Below are 24,972 nucleotides of genomic sequence, written 5' to 3'. Positions count from 1 at the left end.
CCGAAAATATCGCCATCGTTTGGTTGTTCTGATTTAGTTATCGCAGTGGCTAATAAAATGTGATATATTACACCACGACGTTGGAAGGAAGGACTATTACGATCCTTCGGTAGGCTGATTCAGCGGAAAACAGAAAGCAAATCTACCCGAAAGAAGCTATTGGTAATCCGATAATCACCGTGCTACCGTAAAGCCACTTGAAGTCAGTCGGTGAGTGAGATATTCACACTTAATCTTTTCTCCTGTGATCGGGAGGATTTTGTCCTGTATTTTCAACAGCTGAAATTACAGGACAAATCTCGGGACAGAAAAAGTGCTCAGGAAAACAACTGTCAAAATGACCTGTAGGTTCGAATCCGTGTTTTCCTGTATTTTGCAGGGCTATTGAAATTTTCCTGTGAGTTCGAAAAGGCTTTCTCCCGAGTTTTTTAGTGAATTTGGGCATCTTTTCCCCCGCTTATTTTTTTCATTTTATTATTAAAATCAATCCCAATGCACTATTAGAAAAAACATACACAATTGTTTGCCAGAAAAAATGAAATTTATTTTGAAATATTTGTCACCACATTTTTTTAAACTTTTATTTCAATGTGAACACATGTTCATTAACGCAACACAACACACAGGCGCTGGATGGCACTCCCCACAGAACCGCCGTGGTAATCTGGCAGGTAAAGCCTTGCGTTCCGTGGTGATGGCCCAAGATCCCACACGGGGGAAAAGCATGTTGCGTCCGATTCAGCCTCCGCAGCTGATACAATACTACACTGGAACCTAGTCCCGCGGTTGCACGTTGCTCCGTTCTCCGCAACTGCCATTTTACTTTCGGCCGACCACCAAGTAATCACAACCAACGGTAAATGGTAAAGAAACGACGAGTTAAAATGTTTCGCGGTAAAACGATGACCGAAAAAATTGAATAATAATGAATCTGAAAACACAACTGTCATTCCTAAAACGTCACGTAACACAGGAGATTTTTTTCCTGCATTTGATCGACTTCCTGAACAATCGAAAGAGAATTCCTACGAATTTCAGGATCACGTAATTATCACGAGATTCGATTAGCTATCTTCCCATGGCCCAGGAAAACTCTTTTTTTTTTACAGTTCAAGTGTCATTTTGAGCTGTTTTCCTGTAATTCAGACGATCATGGTCCCGAGCGGAATAATTGCAATCTTAGTGTGTAGGGCCGCAAAAAATGGCATCTGACAATCCCGAAACTCCGTCTGCGTGTATTGCTGTTATTTGTCGTTATCGGTTGCTTCGACACGTCGAATATTACCTTGAAAATCGCTTTTCACAAATTTGCTATAAAACATTTCCAATCCGCTGGTGTAACATTTGCGTGAAATAAACATAAGCAACAACACTCTCAGTAAGAATAAGTCATTTGATACTAAAATTTACTCTAGGATTCAAAATTCTCCCTTATCTGACACACCTCTTTTTGTGTTATTTTGAGCAGATGACTAATGGTAAAAGTTTGGAAACCGACTGAATAAAACCACCATGAAATTTTCAAAAATTGAAAACAAATTGAAAAATAAAACCTTCTGATAAAAATAAATTCAAGTCATCTGGCCACTTCACAATTCGTTAGCTTTAATTGGAATCAAATAATAAAAATACACACCATTCATTAGGAAACGAAATTGTATCGCATTAGCACTTCGTTCCCGGTTAATTTCGCAACCTTCTGCTGTACCCAAAACGGTTGAAAAATAAAAAAAAAAAACCTCAACCCCCGACCGAAAGAAGGTGGATGGGGTCATTTTACGACCAATTTAACGGTGAACTTTGTGATTTAACCCGTTTTTTATTCGTTTTTCGTTCGTTTGCTCGCCCCCGCATGCATCTTTTATTGCACATTTCATGGTTATTTAAATTTTAATTTACCAACAGGACCGCTTGAGCGACGACGATCCCTTCAATGCAAATTTGCGTATAATGAAGCAGTGGGAGCGTATTTTCCGCTTCGCTGCTGGCTTGACCGATCAAGAAGTGCAATGCATTTTCCACCAGCGTAGCTGGCACAAATGAAGGCATCAAAGATTTATTACTCACACTTTTCCGGGTTGTTGTCGTCAAAAATGGAATCCATTTCCATTCAAAGGGTGGGGGGAAGTGATGGGTATCAAACAAGTGCTACTTTTCTCTGCTATTGTCCCCAAAATAGATCACATGATGACAAAAAACCTTCTATCGTGAAAAAATCATAAAATGTTTTCAAATTTCAATAAATAGTCAAAAACTCCAACCCTTTCGGCAACAATCAACCACAAAATTGGTCCTAGCACGGAGAAAAATATATAGATTTATCAGTCATATTACGCGTCTACATGAACATAAATATGGTTGTTTGGTTCTGACCCGAAAATACATTCAAGCCAACAATCTGACTATACGTTGCCACAAATGGATAAATGGCTGATTTAGCGATCGCATCAGCTTCGAGAATCCAACAGGAATTTTTAGTCAATCATTTGAATGGCTGTTTTTACTATAATACGGCTCCCCATGAACGTCGTAAATTGAAGATTCAAATATTAATAAAAATCAATTTGAGCAGTTAACTGCATTGTTTTTCCTTTTTATTTTTAACAAGAAATAGGTTTTTTTTAATCATATATCACATTAGTGGCATATTTTTGAATGCAATTGACGCTGCTGCTCCGCCGTTTCCGGATATTTTTTGAGACTTGCGCGAAACCTGAAACAAAATTTGAAAAAATCGTCAAAATCTAAATAGCTTTTTTCCAACCGAGAGAACATGATAAATATTCAAAAAATATAAAATTACTTACGTGGTAAAATTGAATTGGAAACATTTTGGGGGATTTTGTTTTTTTCCCATTACTTCGGCCAACCGGGATCAAAGTATGCGCGCTTCAACATAATATGTTCCAGCGGATCAATCTGAAACTGAAAACAACTGTTAGTAGAACAAATGAACTTACACAACAAATTGAACTTACGAAAAAATAACTCCCACCATCTTCTGTTTTTGTGACATTCAATAACTTACATCTAGAATCCTTAAGTTGACCTGATTAAAAAAGCCAAATCCGCCATCTGTTAGTTTAAATTAGCGATGAGCAGATGAGAAATTCTCGATAGCCAAAACAACTTTACAGCAATGCTAGTTTATTCGTAGCCAGCGATGTAGATTTAGCAATATTATGGGTTCAACCAAAAATCAGTGATATGGAAAAGCCAACCATACGAATTTTGATAACAACCTGTAGAGTTTTTTATCCGTGAGTCCATAATCGAGAGCGATGGCAGCATTAGTTGAACTTTGTATCACTTATTATAAAACGTGTTCGTTCGATCGTTCTCAAGTGTCGTCACATCCCCTCTTCTTGTTTTATTTTGCAAAACTTTCAAACTGGTACCTGCTACAAATACAACTACATTCTAGCGAACGGAAAAATTGAAACATAGCAGCTAGGGATAGCCTCCACGTTATCCCCAATAGAAGGTTGGGGTAGAGCCAAGTGTTTTTTGGGTTGGTTCGTTTCCCTCGCTTGCTGGAAAAATATGTATGCAATCACGAATTTTACGAGCAACTTAAAAGTGATACGAACTTTGATGAAGTTTTTGAAGCTGAAATAGAGAAAAAAAAACTAGAACGACGAAGAGAGGTAGTCAAAACCAAACGACGATATCGCTGTGCAGCGATATGGATTCGAACTTCTTTTTTTATAGCGCTCCATTGCGAGAGTTGTTCGATATTGAAACATTTTGATCAAAGTTCTGTCAACGATATCTTTTATGATCGGTCTTTTTTTTCGTACCTGTCGTTGCTCTATAAAACCTGCAAACTATTACATTGTGGTTGATTTCGAGAGCAAATTTTATAAGGGAATTGAAATCATCTGCTTTGCACTAAGCCTGATACGTGATAGCTCTGCGATATTGAACCGTGCAGGCTTTGATACACGATATTGACTTTTTCTTTGATGATGAAATAGTTGCTTTTTTCAGGAATTTACCACTAGATGGCATTCTTCTCTAATGAAAAAGTTGCATTTTGTTTCAAACTTGAAATTGTGTATTTCTAAGTCAAAAATTAACATTTAAAAAAGTTTAACTTAGCAACTGGCAATAATCATCATGCCATAGTTTTGAGCATGACAAATAATCTAATGTTTATTTGGATTCCAAATTAACAACTTTAAATAAGTTTTTTGTTGAAATTTATCAAAATTTCAAAAAAGAAAATATTTTTAGCAATATTGTGTACTACTTCAATAAATTAGAATTACTGAAATGATGACTAATTTTTTCTCTATGTGTATGCGCCTATGTTAAGGAACGCAGCGGAAAACGAGACAGCATTTTAAAATCCCGATAAGAAATTTGACTGATTTTGAAGCTATTTAAACAATTTTAGTAGGTCTTATAGTGCAGATTTGAGTTAATTGTTACACCGACGTCCATACAAAATTTGGCTGAGCTCAAGCTGAGCTAACTTTGAAAAAAAAAGAGCATCAAGAAAAAACCGTTATTAAAACAATATGTATGAATAAGAGCTTTGACATACAAAACAAATATCACAAAAAGACATTGAAGATGAAGAAGAATTTTAAAAATGATAAAATTTACAAAATTGATCAAAATGACAAAATGTTTAAAAATTTGGAAAAAAAATGACAAAATTAACGAAAAGACCAACATAATTAGGAGTATTTTTTTGACATTTTTCCCTATTATTCTCATCTTTGTCATTTTTAACATTTTTGTCTCTTTTGTTGCCATTACTGTAATTTTTGTCATGTTTGGCATTGATGACATTTTATTTTGTCTTTTTTTGTCTTTTTACATTTTTATAATTTTTTCCCTTTTTTTGTCAGTTTTGTTAATTTTGTCATTTTTGTTATTTTTTCATTACTTTCATTTTTGCCTTTTAATTTGTTTTATTCATTTTTGTCAGCTATAAGTAATAATATTAATTTTTGTATTTTTTTTTATTATTTTGGTCATTATTTTCATTATTGTTAGTTTTGTAATTTTTTTCATGTCAGTTATTTTTTCCTCTTATTTGGTTGCTTTTATATATGTATTTATTTCCATTTTTGTGTTTGATTTGTCGTTTCTACCTTTTTTTCCTTTACGTCACTTTCGAACTTTTCGTCTCTTTTGTATTTTTTGTTTTTATTATTTTCTTTATCCTCATAATTTTCTGATTGGGTTATTTTCATCATTTTTTTTCTATGTTCCAATTTTTTTGAAGAATCAGTGACGATTTTTGCATCTATAGTTTTTTTTCCATTTATCCAATTTCAAGTAAAATCTTGTGATAATATTTTTTTATGCAGGAATAATAAAAAAGTCTCAATTACATTGTTTTTTTTTATCTCTTTTCAGGTAAGCGTTATTATCGAATGGAATTCAACAAAACCAGTGAGTTGGTATGTCTGACAAAAAGTAAAAGAATAATATACATAGTTTATGATCTTCGTCTCCAACAAATTTGAGGAACTTGAACCACAGAGAACCAGAGTTCGGGCTGGAGCCCCAACCGTGTGTAAAAATACCAACCGTGATTTCAAAATAAACGACGCCATTTTTGCAACTTAGCAAAAAGCCACCAGATGTCGTTACCGGTACTTTTATTTTTTCCATTTTTTCTACACGCTCAGACGGTAGTACCTTCAACGAATGAAAAATGCGCTCAAAGCCAAATTTATTTTCAGTCACTCAATCGGGTATTTAAATATTTGTAAGGTTTTTTCAGTTTTTGGCCTGTGTTTGTTTTTGTCGACATGAAATTCACTACATCAAGACTAAATTGAATATTTTTTATAATTTCGATGATGAACACAAATTTAAAAATTCGTTCAGTATTCTTCTTTCTTTCACAAAATTGTTAAGTCGGTAGGATTGGTGATAAATTGGCGCTTGGTGTTATCGGATATCTGTAAAAGTATAATAGAAGAGGGGAATATTTGAAGAATTTATAAAATTTTTATATCGAGTTGCTTTTAAATGCCTTTTGCTATTCCCTTAAATTCTTAGGATTCTAAGGTGTCCGGGTAACCTCCATGCAATTATTTTGCTCTGTCTAAGAGGCCAAATTCGATATTAAGAAGCTATTCCAATTGGAATAGCTTCTTAATATCGAAAAATTGGAATATTTTCTGAAGTAGGTACTGAAGGCACAGAGAACAGACGTACAAGCTCGAACAAAAAATCGTCAAAAAAGTGTGTAAAATTTCAAATGCTTTCACCAAAAAAATACGTTAGAAATCGACTACAAACAGTGCCATCTATTGCGCCGTTCGAAAGTCACAAATCAACTTTAAAGTGCCCAGTTTTCGAAAAAGCGTAATCATGTATCAACTCACAAAAAATCAAAAAGGGTCTTGGGATTTTTACACAAGTTTCGTGGGCTAGCTTGTACGTCTGTTCTCTGTGCTGAAGGTACTACTATCCTGGCAGAAATGACGCGATGTTTACATGCTAGAATTTTGCAATGTTCGAACGAAGATGGGTGGTGATACTTTCGATTAATTAGATTTGAAATGCTTCGTTATGAGTGAAATTTGATTAAAAAAAATCTGATCCTAAACAAAAAGTGAAGTTTATCCATTAGAGGGGTTTCATAAATTGATACATCATACAGAAATCCTGCGGCAAATATTGACTGAACTATTTTTGTTATTATAATTCATATTAAAACAGACACATAATTAAAATCTTATATGAACTTTCTTTTCAAACAACTAATTATGTTTGCTTTTTTCTCAAACAAAATCAGTGGCTCAATACAAAACGAGTACCAAATGAGGCAACATTGCCAAAAGATAAAGATTTCGTTTAAAGAGCATATAGCTCCTGCTGCAAATTTCATTATGTTGCTTCTTCTACACCCCAAAAAAAAAGAAAACTAGTTGAACTCTGTTTTGGTGCGACCTGGAAGTAAATTTTGGGTTATTCATGTTCTGAGTGTTCTCAACTGTTGACAAAAAAAATCGACAACAACAGCTGAGTCACTTAGCTAAGAGCCACTAGATGGTGCTGTTTTTTGGCCAATTTTAACGGTTTTAAAATGGCCGACGATTCAAATTCTTACACACGGATTCGACACATATTTGTTCGGGGCCCGTTCTCTGGTTCTCTGTGCTTGAACCTATCGCGCGCCGGTCTTTCGAGAATCAGGGCAAATCCTTATTGATCAGGACACCTGGCATTAATGTGGTACACGCTCTTTTTTTTAACTCAAAATTAAGTACGACCGAGGTTCAAAACATAGTTCGATTCTATGAACTTAAAGTTAAGTACCCTTTTTTCCTCCTTGCGATGGATCAAAACGGAGTTCGAACTGCGAACTCAAAATTGATCCTTTTTTTTCCTTCGGCGAGGCATCAAAGCTGAGTTCGACCTTATGAACTAAAAATTGAACTCTCTTTGTTGGACTGAAAACACTTAGCGAGTTCAGTCCGAACCGGAGCAGCAACCAACGAACACGTCGCAAAATTATGTCGTTCCGGAACATTTACCGGAAGACTATGAAGGAACTTCATAATGAAATGCATGTTCACCGTGTCAGCGTAAAATTCTGTCCGTCATTGTCATCATATGGTGAGCGGCTTGGAATGTCCGGAAACTTCCGGATGTTGTTTACTTCCCGTGGGAAGTAACATCCGAAAGTTTTCTTTGACCGGGAATGTCAAAACTTTCCACCGCTCTGTAATTGCAATGCAATGTACCGGAACAGCAACATCCGGGTACAACAAATTTTAATCATCCTTTAATTCCCTGAAAATCAGCTACCCTCGAAAAAAAAGGATAAATCCGAGTTCGGCTGCCGAACTTAGTATTGAGTATGCCTATCAGAACTTAGTTTTGCTATTGCCCAGTCGAACTCAAAGTTGAGGGAAGCCATCGAAGTGCTGTTTTGAACCAAAACTACTTAATTTTGAGTTTAAAAAAAAGAGCGTGTACAAAGAAAGTGATGAACAAACTATTACACAACTCGTTATTCAAAAAGTAAGAAGGTAAACAAAGCCTACGTCACTTGTAGGATGTTTATGTATCCAAGGCGAGAATCGTAAACAGCTGTTGACAATGATTTTTTTCTCTACAGTTTTCGCTGTTGGTTGTTTGTTTGAAGATGCAAATAGCGTCACGAAATGTCATGGTTACAATGTTTACAAAAAAAAAACACTTTTACTAACATTTAGCACGGGATTTTCATCGCCACCTGAGATATGTATACAGGTTGACCTGGCTCCTCTGTTTGGAAAAAACATGGTGGGAACGCCACAGAAAACGGAACACGCGAAACGGACAAAAATTTCAAAATTTCAAACGTTCCGCCATTTGTTTCGTGCGCGTCTTTAAAATATCATCGTCGCGTTTTGTCAAATTGTTGTAACTTTAGTGATCCTTAATATTCTGTAGGTTATTTCAAGTGTATCGATTTTGTGATTCTCGATATTTAAGTGCGTCGGTTTAGTGTCCTAGATGAATCAGTAAGAACGAAGGTAAGGCATCAATATTTCAAATTTTGTTTTCGAACTTTCAATTCAATTTAAAGGAAATTAGAAAGAAAGTGCCAGTTTCTATAGTATTTTCTCATTAACTTTTAGAATCCGAACCTCATTCTGATTGTTAGTTGCAGGACATTTCGGGGTTAAAACTGATGTCCGTATTCAATAATTACAAGTATCTGCTAGAAAATCGATGTGAGGGGGCGTTCAAATATTACGTAACGCAATTTAAGTCATCCCCGATATTAAACCCTAATCTGACGGTGTCATGAATATACTCAACAGGCCACTCACTCAGTCCCATAATTTGCTGATATTTCATCATCATACACTCCAGTTCTCTTAAGTGCCCATCGACTAGGTCTTCAACGTGGGACTAAGCTCAATAGTGCTAGTTTTTGGTCGATATAAAAATCCTGAAATAGCTTCGTTTGGTTGATTCATTGTGGCAGCCACCGGCTCGTGGTAAAATTGGAATCGGTTCCATTCCCAGCCGGCGGCATCGGCAGCTGGAGATGGTTTTCGAAAATTTTATGGAAAGAAACGAAAACAATTTCGTCTTTGGACCTATCGCTTGCAGGAGTAGTTTTTTTTTTTGGGGCATCGTTCCAAAATGTTCCACATTTACTCAATATCAACCAACAGGCCCCCAAATGTCAATATTTGTCAGGTTGCTGTTGTTGTTGGCTGCCGTCAAGATTGTATTCTTCATGTCTCTCTCGTATAGGAACATAATGAAAAACCTGGCCGTCGATGGTTGATAAAACCCATCCTAAATACACACCCTCGCTTCGGAGTCACCCATAAAAGAGCAACAACCCGCTTCAGAGCCGGCCACCCAAAGTTCACCGAAACGAGTGGGAAGCGATAAAAAAAATAAAGAAAATATCTCCAAGGGAATTCCCCAAATGTGCTCCCCTCATGCATTCTTTTTATTCGAATGTAAACTTTACAGGGCAGGCGAAAAAAGCTTCCAATAAAAAAGGAGCTACTCTCGACCGACCATGTGTGTGGGATGCCAGCCAGAGTTATAGTTGTTGAATTAATTTGCTTCAGGGTTCGCTGCTGTTGATTTTGGTAAGTCGACGACTACGACCTTAAAGAAGTATTCGAGGGCAAAAAAGAAAGCTGTGGTAACATATTGGCTGATGTCGATTTGAAAGTCTCACCCGGTTAGAAACGCAATTGATGAAATTCTTTGACTAGAATGAACAAAATATATAGTCACCAATTTTTTGCTCTATGGAGCCACTGTTCTGAAAAGTCGAAAATACGAGAATTTTTATTTTTAAAGTTTATCAGTAACACTACAGATAAATTTGTCAAAATTATTTTATCCATCTTTTTCCGTACATTTATCCTTGCTCTCAGGTGCTAACACATGCTCGGTCAATTTTACCAATAAATATTAGGTAGTAGGTACAAAAATGGAACAAGAAAATTGTACTGTTAAACAAACATCCGACCAGTAGCTAGTGAGCGTTATATTTTTTCGTCGCTTCCACTTCCAGTAACCATCAGGATATTTCTATGTTAGCTTCCTCCGTCCGACTTCGACCAGTTTTATAGGTGCAATGCGGTTAGGAGGGGATGAAAAAGCACAACGTCGCTGCCAGAGGGACACGTAAAAATATTGATGACGGTTAGTTGTTTTGCGGCCGGTTGTGTTCATTTGGGCACGTGGAAAAAGTTTATGTTATCTCCAGTTTCGCTTTGGTTTTTTGTTGTTATTATGGTTGAGTGTGGTAGCGTGGCTTGATTCCTTTTTTATCTGTTGCTTCAATTCCCTCGGCTGGATCAGAAAAAGCAAACACAAATATTCGTTGTTTTGTGTTAGTTGTGGCTTTTTATTAGTCATCGACCAGTGGGACCGCATAAGTTTTATTGGTCCTTTTCGATGAGGACATACATTCGATGTCGACGTACATTTTTCCCCAGAATTTTAGACATACTTTATTTCAACTAGGTACTCAAAATGCCTTTGAAATTCTTGTTGGATTATGAACAGGAAATCGAAACCGTTCAAAATATCCTGCTGCCTTTAAATTTGAGTCATGCAGAATGAACAAACTCAAAACAGGATAAACTCTCAAAAGCACCGTAAACGAAAAGCCCCATGATGATGATGGCTCGGTGTCATTTTTAACGTACCTAACTTAATACCAACAAAAAGACTTGAAGGAATGTCGCATTTTTACGATTTTTTTTAAATTTATCCGTAAACAAAACAAATATAACAAACTTATGTTTACAGCAATTAAGATTCGAATTCAGATTTCAAGCTTTAAATTAAAATTTCAGGATCAGATTTTGATTTTTAATTACAATTTTCAACTCAAATTTAAAATTCAAGTTGCAGTTAGAGAGCTCGGATCCAGATTTCAGGTTAGCACAGCATGGGGTGACTGCACATATCTTGCATTTGAATCGTGGTAGGAAAGATCTGAAACAGTAAAATCACTCTTTAAGTAAGTTCAGATCCAGATTTCAGGTTCAGACTTCAAATTTAAGATTTCCGATTTCGGTTCTAATTTCAGATTTTAGGTTAAGGTTTAAAAATTTGAATAAATTGATATTTCAGATTCAGATTTTGATTTTTTCAATTCAGAGCGCTGATGTGGTCTAGTGGATAGGCTGGTGCGAGTCTGGTAATCCAGGCGTACTGGGTTCGATTCCCGGTATCGGCAAGAAAAACTTTTGGGTTCGAATCCCATAAGTTGCCGACAGTGCTTGGGGAGTAAGTAGAGGCCAGTCTCGAACCCACCCTTGTCCTTCCTCCAACTGGTATCAGGAGGCGTTGGTTTATTATCTTGAACTGCTTTCTGTCCATATCCAGCCGGAGTGGATATAATGAAGTGCATGATGGTCTAACCAACGTCTCATGATCGCTTACTATTCTACGCTGCCTACTCTAAACTTTAAAATTTCCTTCTCCAAACTATCTCTAATTTTCATTTCCAGCGTCAGCTCCCCGAGCTATTTAAACGCCAAAAAAAAAAAAAAAAGATTTTGATTTTTTCAATTCAGATCAGATTCATAGCTAAACTTCAGTCTCAGACTTAAGATTCTAATTTCAAAATTTCGAATATATGTACTGCCGTTCTAAGCAAGATTGTCCCATGTGGAAAAACGTGCAAACGAGAAAAACGCGATTGAAATATCAGCTATATTTCCAATTTTTCTCTCAAACTAAAAATTCACTGACAGTTTTTTCGTAGTGAACAGTTCAAGTTAATCATTTTACAATGTTTTCTGCCCAAAAAATTACATTTCCTACAAAAAAAACCGCAAATTAGAGCCAAAAATGCTCCGTGTGACACTTTTGCTTAGAATCAGAACGCATGCCGATGCTTGTTCTACGAAAAACTGTCACACGGCTACAATTTTTCTATCATTTTAAAAGCTTGCGTAGTTTATTTTTTTGCCAAAAACTCATGCTAAACCGTAATTTGAGAAATACGTTCCTCTTTGTTTATAAAAATGTATAGTTGAGTATGGATCTTGTAAGTAGTGCCTACCGAAAAGTGTTTAGTGAAAATTTCTCTGAATAAAACACTCAAGGCTTCTCGCTCCTCCTCTGCCCTTTATTTTAGTGTTCTTTCCAGTGAATAACATTAAATTCAACAGTTTGAACTCATCTTAAGACAATTTTTTGATAAAATTTGCATTTTTCATAGAATTTTCTCTAGTGTGACATTCTTGCGTAGAACTATCAATATAGAGACAATCACCTTGATGAAAATTTCGTATAAGTTCAGAACAAAGTATACTTGTTTGTGTTTTTATTCGAAAGTTAACACTAAAAGAGACCGTTTCCAGCAAAAAAGTGAAAATGACCCAAAAGTCACATGGGACATTCTTGCGTAGAACGGCAGTGTATTAGTTAGTTATATTAGTTAAATGTATATTTGTAATTGGATACTTGTTTGAATTTTCTGATTCAGATTCGCATTTCAGATTTTATATCCAGGTTTCATATCCAGATTATAGATCAGTGTAGAATCCTGTTAAACGTTTCCTGATTCGGGAACGCTTATTCTTTTGTCAAATTACTCAGCTTCTATTTTTCACGTTTTCACTCCTAAACTGTCTGATCACGTTTCCTCTTTTTCAATGCCGTCTTTGTTTTTAAATCAACTTAGATTAATGTGTTTGATGTAGACAATCACAACACTTATCATCGAAGGGCGACCCTACAATCAGATTAAGACTCAAATTTCAGAATCCGATTTCAAATTCAGAATTCCGATCCAGATTTCAGATACAAATTCAACACGGTTTAGTAAACCTAAACCTAAGATATGGAACATAACATGAGAAGATTAAGAGACTTGAGACATGAAATTTGGGATTCTTGGGGATTTGGGACTCATTTCTCACATCTCATCTCACTTATTCCACGTCTCTCGTACCATTTCTCATTCCTTAAGTTTCATTAACCATGTTGAAACGGGTACCCTTAAGTGTCAAGACCAGGGTGGCCAGCTAACCGGGAAAAAACCGGGAATTTCAAATCAAAACCGGGAAAAATTTTTATGGATTATTAAATCCTAAAATACATTCATATCATCATGACTGAACTTTCTCTTAGAAAGTTTACAATCTATTGTCGTTTATTCCAAGATTGTCAACCATTTGGGAGGAGCATGAAAATGTTGGGATTTTATATCAATTAGTAAAATGCCGGGAAAAGTCGAGAATATTTGAAACATCGAGATGTCTCGACCACAAACTTAGCTTATTTCTTAGCTCAAGCATATTGTGCACTGCAGTGAATATAAAAATGTTTTTAAATTAAATAAACGTTTCACAACTGTAAGGTTTTAATACGTTAAGTCTTGGTAGGTAACTTTTAAATATAGCGTTAATTAATTAAAGATTTTTACCGTTGTGCACTTTCTTTGCGAATATCTGGAAAAAATATAACTTAAAAAGCTGAATGAAGAAATAAGTGAAAGGAATTAAAAATTTGAATTGTGATGTGAATTCATATGTTGAAATCAGACAGTCTATTGAATCCACATATCAAAAACTAAGATTTGAGCTTATCATCTCTCTTATAAACTGGAATTATACAGTAGTCCAGAATTGACGAAGCTCGAATCGGCATCAGGAGCTAATTTTTTTTTTCAGAAAAACACGTTATACTGAATCGAACCTAGCAGAAATCTATACTAGGGGAGTTATTCTGAAAAGTCCGACTAAAATATCGGATAATTTGATGAAAAAAAAAAATTAATTTTCATAGAACGTTAAACGAGAGATTTGAATTCAGTTATTTAGCCATGAAGTCTTACCTCGGTCGAAAAAATTTACTGAAAAGCTATTTTTACAAAAATCTAATGATCAATGGTAGTTTTTAAATAGATTTAACAATGAAAATTTTTTTGACGTGGCTTTACTTATTTTTAGCTGTTTTCAATTTAGTTTACAGTAGTTCAAAAATAAAAAATAATCAACCATACTTCAAATTTTCATTTGATTAATAAAACATTAAAAAAAAAAATCAAATATTTTGTTTGCGTTGATTGTACTAAAACACGAAAAACTGTCGAAAACGTAAGTTCAAAAATCAAAATCAAATTTCTGACAAACGACATGACCTCGAAGAACTTATTTAATTTGATTGCAAAAATATTTTCTTTTAATATTTTGCTACATTTTAACTTTTGAAAACTGGAAATTGTCCCATGCGGGAAAAATGCCAGAAAAGAAGATGCCACCATTTTATTCGGTTAATTGATAAACGCACAGAAGACAGAAGATGTAACTTGAGAACAAGTTTTTGTGTGAATCTTGTTTACATTACAAAAAAATCGAATAAAACATGCATTTTTGAGATAGGACATGTAATCTAGAACTCAGCGCATTCTAATAAAAATGTTAAAGGTATCCAATTGATTCAGTATTCAATATGAGAACCGAAATAAAATATCAGATTGCTTCTATTGAAGAAGTTTCATCTGAATCTGTTTTAAGAGCTTTAGAAGAAAAAATATCAGAATGTCAGTCAGTAGATTTCAATAGAAAAATTTAGAATTTCAACTTGAAATTTAAAAAGTATTATATGGCATCATATCAAAACTATGATTTATCCATGCGAATAATAAAAATATAGCGGTTTCTCTTATAAAAAACGAAGATGGTATAAAAGACTGAAAAGAAAGTAACAATTTTCGGTTAAGGTTCGGATAACTAGATTTTTTTTTTCTTACCGTATTAGAATCACCATAATTCGAATAACTTTTGAGTTTCATGATTGAACTAAAAAGAATTAAGTCCTCTCACACTTTTACATTCAACTTGCATAAACATATCTTCAGTTTTTGTCAAATGGACATATTTATTCGCGCATTTTGAAACGAGGGAAACCATAAAATTTCATTCGGGAAAACCGGGAAAAAACCGGGAATTTGAAAATGGAAACTCGCTGGACACCCTGGTCAAGACTCGCGTCATTCGTCTGACTTTTCAGACCTTAAGACCTGAAACCTGAGACCTTGTCTCAGGTTTCATGTGTCATGTCACATGTCTCATTTCTCATGTCTCAGATCCCAAGTCATATGTCTTTTGTTTCAAGTCTCTTGTCTCAGGTCTCAAGTCTCGGATCTCAGGTCACATGGCTCATGTATCAGGTCTCATGTCTTAGGTCTCTATGTCATTATCATGTCATTGTCAATGTCATATCATGTCACTATGTCAGGTCCTCACAGCCATACTAGAAAATAGAATAGATAATAGCGTTTAATTTGAAGCACGGAATTTCACTTCACCTATCAATAATTGTAAAAAAGTCCAATCGAGCGACTTCTGAATAGTACATTCGAAATCGGACTTAAATAAGTATATACAGGGTCCGGCAATTGAACAACGCCACAAGCAAACAGATTCGTGGGAAGTCATTAGACCGGCTTTATGGAGAGACGGTCAACGACGGACCAGTTCTTGACATTACGGCAAGACTTTGTCTATCTCGGCTCACTGGTGACCGCAGACAATGACACCAGCCGTAAGATCCGGAGGCGAATTATCAGCGGAAGTCGTGCCTACTATAGACTCCACAAGCAACTGCGGTCGAGAAGACTTAGCCCTCGCACGAAGTGTAACCTGTATATGACGCTCGGTTGTTCTCTATGGGCACAAGACATGGAGATTGCTCGAGGAGGACCTGCGTACACTCGGAGTATTCGAGCGACGAGTGTTAAGAACCATCTTTGGCAGCGTACAGGAGAACGGAGTGTGGAGGCGAAGGATGAACCACGAGCTCGCGCGACTCTATGGCGAACCCAATATCCAGAAGGTGATGAAGGCTGGCCGGATACGCTGGGCGGGACATGTTGCGAGAATGCCGGACGACAGTCCTGCAAAACAGGTGTTCGCTACGAATCCGGTAGGAACCATACGAGCGGGGGCGCAACGAGCGAGGTGATTAGACCAAGTGGAGCGTGATCTGACGAACGTTGGGTGCCCGAGAAATTGGAGAACGGTTGCCATGGACCGAGTGAATTTTAGGAATTATGTTCGTCAAGTTACATATGTCGTGAGACGGAATACTATGTAAATAAAAAATAAATGGATTTAAGTGTTACTTTTGTAATCTGGTGTTATCCGGAAAAATGGATCTCGATCAGAAACGTAGCGCGGTGGTTGTCTTGTTCCTTGCTGGCAAACGGCAGAAGGACATAGTTCGTGAGTTGTCCGATATAAGTGTGTGCAGAACTTTTATTTACCGTACAGTCAAAAGATACCTGGAGACGGGAAGTGCCAAAAAACGGTATGGTGGGGGACGCCGACCTACTGTGGTGACACCTGCCATGTCGAAGATCGTCAAGAAGCGCCTTAAGAGAAATCCTCGTCCTAGTGCCACTAAATTGGCAGAGAATCTCAACATATCGTATCAAAGTCTCCTTCGGATCCTGAACGATAAACTTTAGACCAAGCCCTACAAGATCTAAAAAGTTTCAAGACTTCAGGGTGAAGCAGAAACAAGAACGGGTAAAAAGAGCGAAGTAATTTGTTATCAAGAGAAATTGAATGAATTTGAAAAAACAAAGTTGTTGTTTTGATCAATTTATATGTTTATTTCAATGTAGCACTTCAATTGTCGGGCCCTGTAGTGGCATATTCACAGCTAGATTGTGTTGTGTGGTCGGTCGCCCAAAGTACACCGAAGAACTAAACCAACCAGCGATTTCAGCAATAATTAAAGATTTCATCACTGCAAAACAGACTGTCTTAATTCCACGTTCACCTAGCGGTCGTGTATTGTACACAGAGTCCTCAACTTTCGTTTCAACAAATTCAGAAATCAATGTCCAACTCTTTGTTGAGTAAGTTTTTGGTCCTGAAAAGGACCGTTTGGTTTGAATTGGCAGAAACAGATCAGATCCGGAGCAACTTAAGCACGTTCTCCACGAATGCGGCGAGCTAGCTGGATGTCCTTGGGCATGATGGTGACACGCTTGGCGTGAATGGCGCACAGATTGGTGTCCTCGAACAATCCCACCAGATAAGCTTCGCTGGCTTCTTGCAGGGCCATGACAGCCGAGCTCTGGAAACGCAGATCAGTCTTGAAGTCCTGGGCGATCTCACGAACCAGACGCTGGAAAGGCAGCTTACGGATCAGCAGCTCAGTCGACTTCTGGTAACGACGGATCTCACGCAGGGCAACAGTTCCTGGCCGATAACGATGAGGCTTCTTAACTCCTCCGGTAGCTGGAGCGCTCTTACGGGCAGCCTTGGTCGCCAGCTGCTTGCGAGGAGCTTTTCCTCCGGTGGACTTACGAGCGGTCTGCTTGGTACGGGCCATGGTGAATGAATGGTTTCAGCAACGATCACGAAAAACGATGAATTCAGAATAACCCTCGGCGTTAAAGAGCGGATTTATTTATACCTGAGATCAGCTATGCTTGCTTGTAGAAGGGGAACTTCCCCTCAACCCAGGCAACATAATGCTCACTCAACGAAGAGGCAGCATAACGGAATGCTCGATAACCGACCCTCCGAAAATCATATAAAAGCATAGCCGTCACCGTCCATTCAACATTAGTTTTGTTTCGAAAGTTTCAACGTAACAACGATCTGCTAAAATGACTGGCCGTGGCAAGGGAGGCAAAGGACTAGGAAAGGGAGGCGCCAAGCGTCATCGCAAAGTTCTGCGTGACAACATCCAGGGTATCACCAAGCCCGCTATCCGTCGTCTCGCTCGTCGTGGAGGAGTCAAGCGTATCTCTGGTCTGATCTACGAGGAAACCCGAGGTGTGCTGAAGGTGTTCCTGGAAAACGTGATCCGTGACGCTGTCACCTACACTGAACACGCCAAGCGCAAGACCGTCACTGCTATGGACGTCGTCTATGCCCTGAAGCGACAGGGACGCACCCTGTACGGTTTCGGAGGTTAAACTCAACCCTGGTTCTATTTTTTTGTTAATTTCTTTTCAACGGCCCTTTTCAGGGCTACCAAACTTTTCTGGAAGGAGATTTACTCAGATAATTTGTAATATTGGTAAGAACAATATCTTTCAAGAAATAACTCATCCAAATATGAACCTGTTGGAATACAGATAGTAGGGGACGTGTTGTTACATATATAAGAGCAAGTTCATTCGTGTTGGGAAAAAGTGGTAGAAATTTTGACACTTGTAGCACATTTTGAAAATTTTACCAAGCAAAATTGTTTTTTTTCAGCACTGTTTCTATTTTAGCCGTATGTAATGGTAATATTTGTATTTTTGCATGTGAATGCAACACACGTGTTGTAAAAAAACTTGAAGGTAAAAGATGTTGAAAATGTTTTTGCATAGCAAAATTTTCAAAATGTTAAAATTTCTACCACTTTTTCCCAACACTAGTGAACTTGCTCTACATCGTGATTTTGTATTATTAGTAATAATAAATTATTTTAAAATTAATTAATACCAAGTCTTTTTTAAATCAATTCTTTCTGTGTTTACAAATAAGAATAAGGTATAATACAGATTCAAGATATATTGCTTATAATATTTTAATGGCATTTCGGCGAGATGAAATCTAAGGTAGAAATTTAAGACATTGTGCAATATATAAGTGGATAGATGAAGCGAATGCGCTTCGTAGAAGAAGTGAGTAGGCGGTGAAGATGTAAGCGAAGGGCAGTTTTGTAAAGAAAGCTCAAAGCTGTCGATAGTCTTTTGCTGCTCACCGACTGACTATGAAGAGGGGGGCAAAGCAATCGCAACCCCCCTCTACAGTCAGCTCTGACTGGGCTGACTTCAAAATTTCTAAGAATACCGAGCTAGATTACAAGACCCTAAGAATGAGATCATAAATACATATTTCGAGTGAAAAAATTCATTAAAAACTCTTGACTCGCTATTATTTGAAGTCCTGAAAAGGACTGATTGGTTAAGTTCAATTGGTCAAATAGGAGACAATTTACTTCTTGGCGGCGGCCTTCTTGGCTACAGTCTTCTTGGCCACTGGCTTCTTGGGGGTCTTGGGCTTCTTGGCGACCTTTGGCTTGGCAGGGGCCTTTTTGGGGGCAGCAGCCTTCTTGGGAGCAGCGGCTTTCTTCACTGTGCCGGCTTTCTTGGCGGTCTTGGCAGTAGCAGCCTTGGCCTTCTTCTCCGCAGCGGCCTTTGGCTTCTTAGCGCCAGCGGCTTTTGGTTTCTTGGCAACAGCCTTCTTCTCACCAGCGGCCTTCTTTGGTTTTTTCTCTCCAGCAGCCTTCTTAGGCTTCTTGGCAGCAACCTTCTTCTTCTTCTCGCCAGCTGGCTTCTTTTCCTCGGCCTTGATCTTGAACGATCCTGAAGCTCCGGTGCCCTTGGTTTGGGCGAACTTTCCCTTCTCAACACCACTCTTCAGGGCCTTTCTGATAAAGGGCGACAGCTTGGCCACATCGCACTTGTAGTTGGCGGCAATGTACTTCTTGATGGCCTGCAGCGACGATCCTTTGCGTTCCTTCAGGGCCTTGATGGCGGCAACAACCATGTCGTTGACCGGCGGGTGGGTGGATGGCTTCTTCGGCTTCTTATCTCCCTTCGGCTTCTTGGTGGCCTTGGCAGGAGAGGCAGCGGCAGCTGGAGCCGCAGCAGCAACTTCGGTATCAGTCATTTCGGTGTTGGTTTGGTAGAATGCTCACACTTCACGAGATAAAGTTTACGAACGACGCCATTTGTCTCGCCTAAGGGTCCTTTGCATTCGATGTCTTTGTTAGTGAAACGCGGTAGGTAGCAATTTTACTCGTAGAGAAATTAGTTTTTAGATTTTCGGAAAGCCTATTTTTATTGGCTATTTTTTAAACAAATCTGACATCAAATTGTATATGTATAAACGTTCATTTGATTGGAAACAAATGATTAGTCTTACAAGCCTTTTCAAAGTGGTTCAATAATAACGGGGACATTAGAAATTTGGTTCTTTTTAATCAGGTGTCGGCCGTTAAGCTGGGAATTGTTTTTTAAATAGTCGATTTTCCCTATTGAAACAACGAAAACTTCGGTGTATCATTGACCATAATGAAGAGGGATAAGTTCCCTTGAATTCTTGATTGAAATTTTTGGGTATTTATTTGATTTATCAACTTTAAACAGTGTCTAAGCTCGTTGCTATCTGATATCGTTTCAAAGTATTTTTGGTAGTTTGTCTTGTCAGTTAAAGTTGATAAATTATGAATATGTTGTTAATATTAATCAGATTTACTTTTGATTTTGTTTTAAAATTATCGTAACATTGAAAGGCAAGTCCAAGATTACTTCTTGCTTTCAATCGTTGAAAAATCTAACTCATATATTGAACGAAACCTTTTCTTTCAAATCCTCTAGAAAAGTACGAAATGTTGATAAGTTCATAATCAAGAATCAAAATATGGAAACAGCTACATTACAATATCAAAGAAATCCTCGGTACAAGTTTTCGAAGTATCTAAATGTTAATTTCGATATCAGAACGATCACGAAATTCATCGTATGTGGAATACCAAATTTTTCATTTCATTGCAGTTTTACATACATATCTTGGAAGCCGACAGAGTAAGAGCCTCGGAACAAAACTAGGGCACAAATTTTGCGTTGATATCTCCAGAAAGTTGAAACAATTGGAAGAAACATTAGCCTGTGGTGATGTCCACTAGCTCAAGCTCAAGATTAAATATCGATAACGGTTGTGCCTGATAAGTGTTTAATATGAAGTAAGAAACTCAAACTATTGATGAGTGAGTACTATGATCGAATGACGTTTCTAACGCTCAGGTTCAGTGGACTGTTATAAATTCGTTTTAGTATTATGTATGGTGTGTTAGAGAGTTCTATTTGTTATTCAGTAAGTGATTGGTTTGAAAATAGTGCATTTCTAACTGAGGGCGTTGATAAAAGTTAGTTTAATTTTTAACCTATTTTTTCAAATTTCTGATACAATATGTGAAAGTGAGTTGCTATTTGTTATTGTGAACAAATGTTTTCAGTGCATTTCAATTTTTTCCAATAGAAATGTTAAGTCGAAAAGGCGGAATAAATTACGAGTACGTGAGGCGTTTTGGTAGACGTTGAATGCGCAAAAGAACAAAAAGTGAGGTGGTAGGAAAAAGTGAAACGTGATTTTTTGGGAACGTTGGGTGCTTACGAGATTGGAGAGAGATTTCAACGAATCAAGTGTAGTCGCTCACGCAACAAGATGGATCATTCAATAAATTGGGAAAAAGTGCATTTCAAGAAATGTGTTAGAAGAGCTCCTGAAAAAAAGTGTTTTGCATAATTGAGAAACCGCAAAAGTCCGAGTGCGATGCATCGTTGGATGAGCTGACATAGTTTTTCAGATAAGCAGCATGATGCCCGGAGTAGATCAACAAAACAGGTAATTTTCAATTCTGTCCTTCCCGATCAGGAAGTATCAAAATGATATGAAGATGAGATATTTTGATATTCATTTTTTTTCTATCAAAATGAGCTATGATTCAGTACTCATAGGATGTTAAGATATTCAAATTATTTTAAAAATACGATCATAGCTAAATTATATAAGTTTTTGATATTCTCAAAACTAGATTATGTCTAATTCAGATAGCGAAGTTTGATATTGATTGAGCACAAAAAACCTTACATAGTTAAAACTCATAAACATATGAACGCTCCGAGAATGCTTCTATTGGAATTGTCAATTACCAGCACTCGTTCAAAGCACGCCTACAGTCTCTCCATTTTTGGTATTCCAAATAAAGATTTTATTTTATGTTTTCGACCGTTTACTTCGATATCCGTGTTTCATGAAAAGTTGTATGCATATAAAATCAGATATAATTTTAATATTTATAACAATCTGGAACAAATTCTTTATTATGTTCATATTCAAGAACATATTTACAATAAAGTTTTTCAATTAAAATAAATAAGAAATAGTAGTGTAGTAATTTTAAGGTAACTGGAACAATTCTATGTATTCGTAGTTATAATGAATCTTTTGATAGTGTCATAGATTTTTTTCATCACTAATTAAACTAGTATTTATGCTCAAGTTAAAAGATAAATAACAGTTGTGTATTGTTTGTTAACACTGTTAATGTTGATGCTTTAACTATTAAGAAATACAACAAAGACCGAAGTCTTGCCAACTAAATATCACAGGAAAAACATATATCATAATTCATGTGAAATAAATCAATGAGCAAAGGCTCGTATAGCCCAAGAAAAACAATCATAAAACTTGATATGTTATAGCTATGTGATACATTGAGCTATTGAACTTTGTGGTAGTTGACCTTTCATTGATGCGGTTCACGTCAACAATCAAGGTCGCCGAATAAAAATGAAACAACAACAAAGACTCCTTCCAGATTTAGTTGTGGTCCTGAAAAGGACCGTTTGGTTTGAATTGGCAGAAACAGATCAGATCCGGAGCAACTTAAGCACGTTCTCCACGAATACGGCGAGCCAGCTGGATGTCCTTGGGCATGATGGTGACACGCTTTGCGTGAATGGCGCACAGATTGGTGTCCTCGAACAATCCGACCAGATAAGCTTCGCTGGCTTCCTGCAGGGCCATGACAGCCGAGCTCTGGAAACGCAGATCAGTCTTGAAGTCCTGGGCGATCTCACGAACCAGACGCTGGAAAGGCAGCTTGCGGATCAGCAGCTCAGTCGACTTCTGGTAACGACGGATCTCACGCAGGGCAACAGTTCCTGGCCGATAACGATGAGGCTTCTTAACTCCTCCGGTAGCTGGAGCGCTCTTACGGGCAGCCTTGGTCGCCAGCTGCTTGCGAGGAGCTTTTCCTCCGGTGGACTTACGAGCGGTCTGCTTGGTACGGGCCATGGTGAATGAATGGTTTCAGCAACGATCACGAAAAATGAAGAATTCAGAATAACCCTCGGCGGTAAACAGCGGACATATTTATACCTGAACTCGAGAAACATATTCCTGCTGCTGTGGACTTCTGCTATGTTCACTTATGGTAGGGGAACTTCCCCTCAATCCAGGCAACATAATGCTAACTCAGCGAAGAGGCAGCATAACGGAATGCTCGATAACCGACCCTTCGAAAATCATATAAAAGCATAGCCCTCAACGTCCATTCAGCATTAGTTTCGTTTCGGAAGTTTCGACATAACAACGATCTGCTAAAATGACTGGCCGTGGCAAGGGAGGCAAAGGACTCGGAAAGGGAGGCGCCAAGCGTCATCGCAAAGTTCTGCGTGACAACATCCAGGGTATCACCAAGCCCGCTATCCGTCGTCTGGCTCGTCGTGGAGGAGTCAAGCGTATCTCTGGTCTGATCTACGAGGAAACCCGAGGTGTGCTGAAGGTGTTCCTGGAAAACGTGATCCGTGACGCTGTCACTTACACTGAACACGCCAAGCGCAAGACCGTCACTGCTATGGACGTCGTCTATGCCCTGAAGCGACAGGGACGCACCCTGTACGGTTTCGGAGGTTAAACTAGACGCCGGATTTATTCTGTGAATTTCTATCAAACCAACAGCCCTTTTCAGGGCTACCAAACTTTTCTGGATGGAGATTTATGTAGTATTTTTCAACTATTTATATGTTTGTTGCTTGCTTGCTCAAATCATTACAATAACGCTTCGACATTAGGAAAGTGCCTTAACATTCAACATACGACAAGAATTCAATTCTGCGTTGCAATGAACTTCCGAATCAAGAGCTTTCATGTTAAATGATACTCGAAACATGGAATTCTCAAATGGAAAAATTTAAAATAGTCAAATCGTAAGCCGTATCTAGAGCTTTGAACAGAAAAAAAATAGATCAAAATTTCTGGAAATAAGAAATAACAATTTTAAAATGTGACCCATAGATACGTCTTGACTAAAACTTTCCGTGAGCGATACTTTTTCTGGAGAAATGAATCCAAATGTGTAAATTAAAAATTGCCGTGCTAAAAATGTCCAAATATGAGTCTAATAACTGTAAGATGAAATGATAGGAATAGAAATAGACAACGAAAATCATGATGATCACATGGGAGAATCCCTTCAATCCGATAGACTTCGACACTCAACTAAAATAACTTTCCTACGCCAAGATGTCTCCTGTAGAAGAATGTCAATACATAGGCCCCAGAGAGGCGCAAGACGTGGGTTCAAGTCAACATCGATTTTCATCTATTCTTTTCCCTCAAATTCCTATTTATTTTACTTTGTCCGGTAGTAACGTAGAATGATCGGATATGTGGATATGTTCAAAATGTGCTCTGATGGTTGCCAAGCTTTTGGAAAAGTGATCGGAAAATCTTTAACCGAGATTTGAACCTTTGTTTGAGCTTGTTTGTAAGGCATGATTGCAAAATTTGGTATAATTTTTCATAAAAGTCTGCTCGGGTCTGACATAATCAAAAGTATCAATAAACTCTTAACATAAATGTTTGTCGTCCTGAAAAGGACGGTTTGGTTTGAAGAAGAGATGATCCTAGTTTAAGCCTTCTTTTCGGTCTTCTTGGGCAGCAAAACGGCCTGGATGTTTGGCAGAACACCTCCCTGAGCGATGGTGACGCCCGAAAGCAGTTTGTTCAATTCCTCGTCGTTACGGATGGCCAACTGAAGATGACGCGGGATGATACGGGTCTTCTTGTTGTCACGAGCGGCGTTTCCTGCCAATTCCAGCACTTCAGCTGCCAGATATTCCATGACAGCGGCCAGATAGACGGGAGCTCCAGCTCCGACACGTTCTGCGTAGTTGCCCTTGCGGAGCAGACGATGGATACGACCGACTGGGAACTGAAGTCCGGCACGAGATGATCGGGACTTTGCCTTTCCCTTGACTTTTCCTCCTTTGCCGCGGCCAGACATTTTTGCTGAGATGAGTTTCGAGTAACTTTACACAAACGAACTGACGAATGTAGAATGTTGGAAACACAGAGAGGGTCCGTAGTTTTATACCCTAGGCAACCCTGAGCTCAAGCAGGTATATTTATGACGAACATGAAGCATAAAACATAGAGGGGAATATGTTACCCTCTCGTGAGCATAAAAATATAGGAGAAG

The 24,972-nt window shown here is 37.8% G+C and overlaps 5 protein-coding genes across 5 annotated transcripts; 2 read left to right on the top strand and 3 right to left on the bottom strand.

Annotated features, from left to right (window-relative positions):
* Positions 1-16,597: 16,597 nt before the first annotated feature.
* LOC129758105 (histone H1.8-like) lies at positions 16,598-22,813 on the bottom strand. Its single transcript, XM_055755559.1, has 3 exons — positions 22,382-22,813; positions 18,919-19,615; positions 16,598-17,320 (listed from the first exon to the last, which is right to left on the bottom strand). Exons 1-3 carry the CDS (start codon positions 22,782-22,784, stop codon positions 16,900-16,902), a joined length of 1,521 nt encoding a protein of 506 aa, XP_055611534.1. The 5' UTR covers positions 22,785-22,813; the 3' UTR covers positions 16,598-16,899.
* LOC129741058 (histone H4) lies at positions 17,472-18,336 on the top strand. The gene has a single exon (XM_055732761.1). It carries the CDS (start codon positions 17,591-17,593, stop codon positions 17,900-17,902), a length of 312 nt encoding a protein of 103 aa, XP_055588736.1. The 5' UTR covers positions 17,472-17,590; the 3' UTR covers positions 17,903-18,336.
* LOC129740903 (histone H1B-like) lies at positions 18,853-19,592 on the bottom strand. The gene has a single exon (XM_055732556.1). The coding sequence runs from the start codon at positions 19,590-19,592 to the stop codon at positions 18,915-18,917; it is 678 nt and encodes a 225-aa protein (XP_055588531.1). The 3' UTR covers positions 18,853-18,914.
* Positions 22,814-23,069: 256 nt separating the features above from the next.
* LOC129741038 (histone H4) lies at positions 23,070-23,471 on the top strand. Its single transcript, XM_055732740.1, has one exon. The coding sequence runs from the start codon at positions 23,095-23,097 to the stop codon at positions 23,404-23,406; it is 312 nt and encodes a 103-aa protein (XP_055588715.1). The 5' UTR covers positions 23,070-23,094; the 3' UTR covers positions 23,407-23,471.
* A 931-nt stretch (positions 23,472-24,402) lies between these two features.
* Positions 24,403-24,810, bottom strand: LOC129740945 (histone H2A). Its single transcript, XM_055732607.1, has one exon. It carries the CDS (start codon positions 24,775-24,777, stop codon positions 24,403-24,405), a length of 375 nt encoding a protein of 124 aa, XP_055588582.1. The 5' UTR covers positions 24,778-24,810.
* Between the last annotated feature and the right edge of the window lie 162 nt (positions 24,811-24,972).

The sequence above is a fragment of the Uranotaenia lowii genome, chromosome 1, assembly GCF_029784155.1.
Source record: "Uranotaenia lowii strain MFRU-FL chromosome 1, ASM2978415v1, whole genome shotgun sequence".
Lineage (NCBI taxonomy): Eukaryota > Metazoa > Arthropoda > Insecta > Diptera > Culicidae > Uranotaenia > Uranotaenia lowii.
The sequence above is the reverse complement of the archived record's forward strand: the minus strand, read 5'-3'. Positions and strand labels throughout refer to the sequence as shown.

Excerpts from the sequence above, each read along its gene's own strand:
- LOC129741058 (XM_055732761.1), top strand. The coding sequence starts at position 17,591 with ATGACTGGCCGTGGCAAGGGAGGCAAAGGACTAGGAAAGGGAGGCGCC.
- LOC129740903 (XM_055732556.1), bottom strand. The coding sequence starts at position 19,592 with ATGACTGATACCGAAGTTGCTGCTGCGGCTCCAGCTGCCGCTGCCTCT.
- LOC129758105 (XM_055755559.1), bottom strand. The coding sequence starts at position 22,784 with ATGGCCCGTACCAAGCAGACCGCTCGTAAGTCCACCGGAGGAAAAGCT. Across the intron at positions 19,616-22,381 it reads TCGCCGTATTCGTGGAGAAC|CATTCTACCAAACCAACACC; the intron begins GTGCTTAAGTTG and ends GTGAAGTGTGAG. Across the intron at positions 17,321-18,918 it reads AAGAAGGCCGCCGCCAAGAA|TTCATTCACCATGGCCCGTA; the intron begins GTAAATTGTCTC and ends TTGCTGAAACCA.
- LOC129741038 (XM_055732740.1), top strand. The coding sequence starts at position 23,095 with ATGACTGGCCGTGGCAAGGGAGGCAAAGGACTCGGAAAGGGAGGCGCC.
- LOC129740945 (XM_055732607.1), bottom strand. The coding sequence starts at position 24,777 with ATGTCTGGCCGCGGCAAAGGAGGAAAAGTCAAGGGAAAGGCAAAGTCC.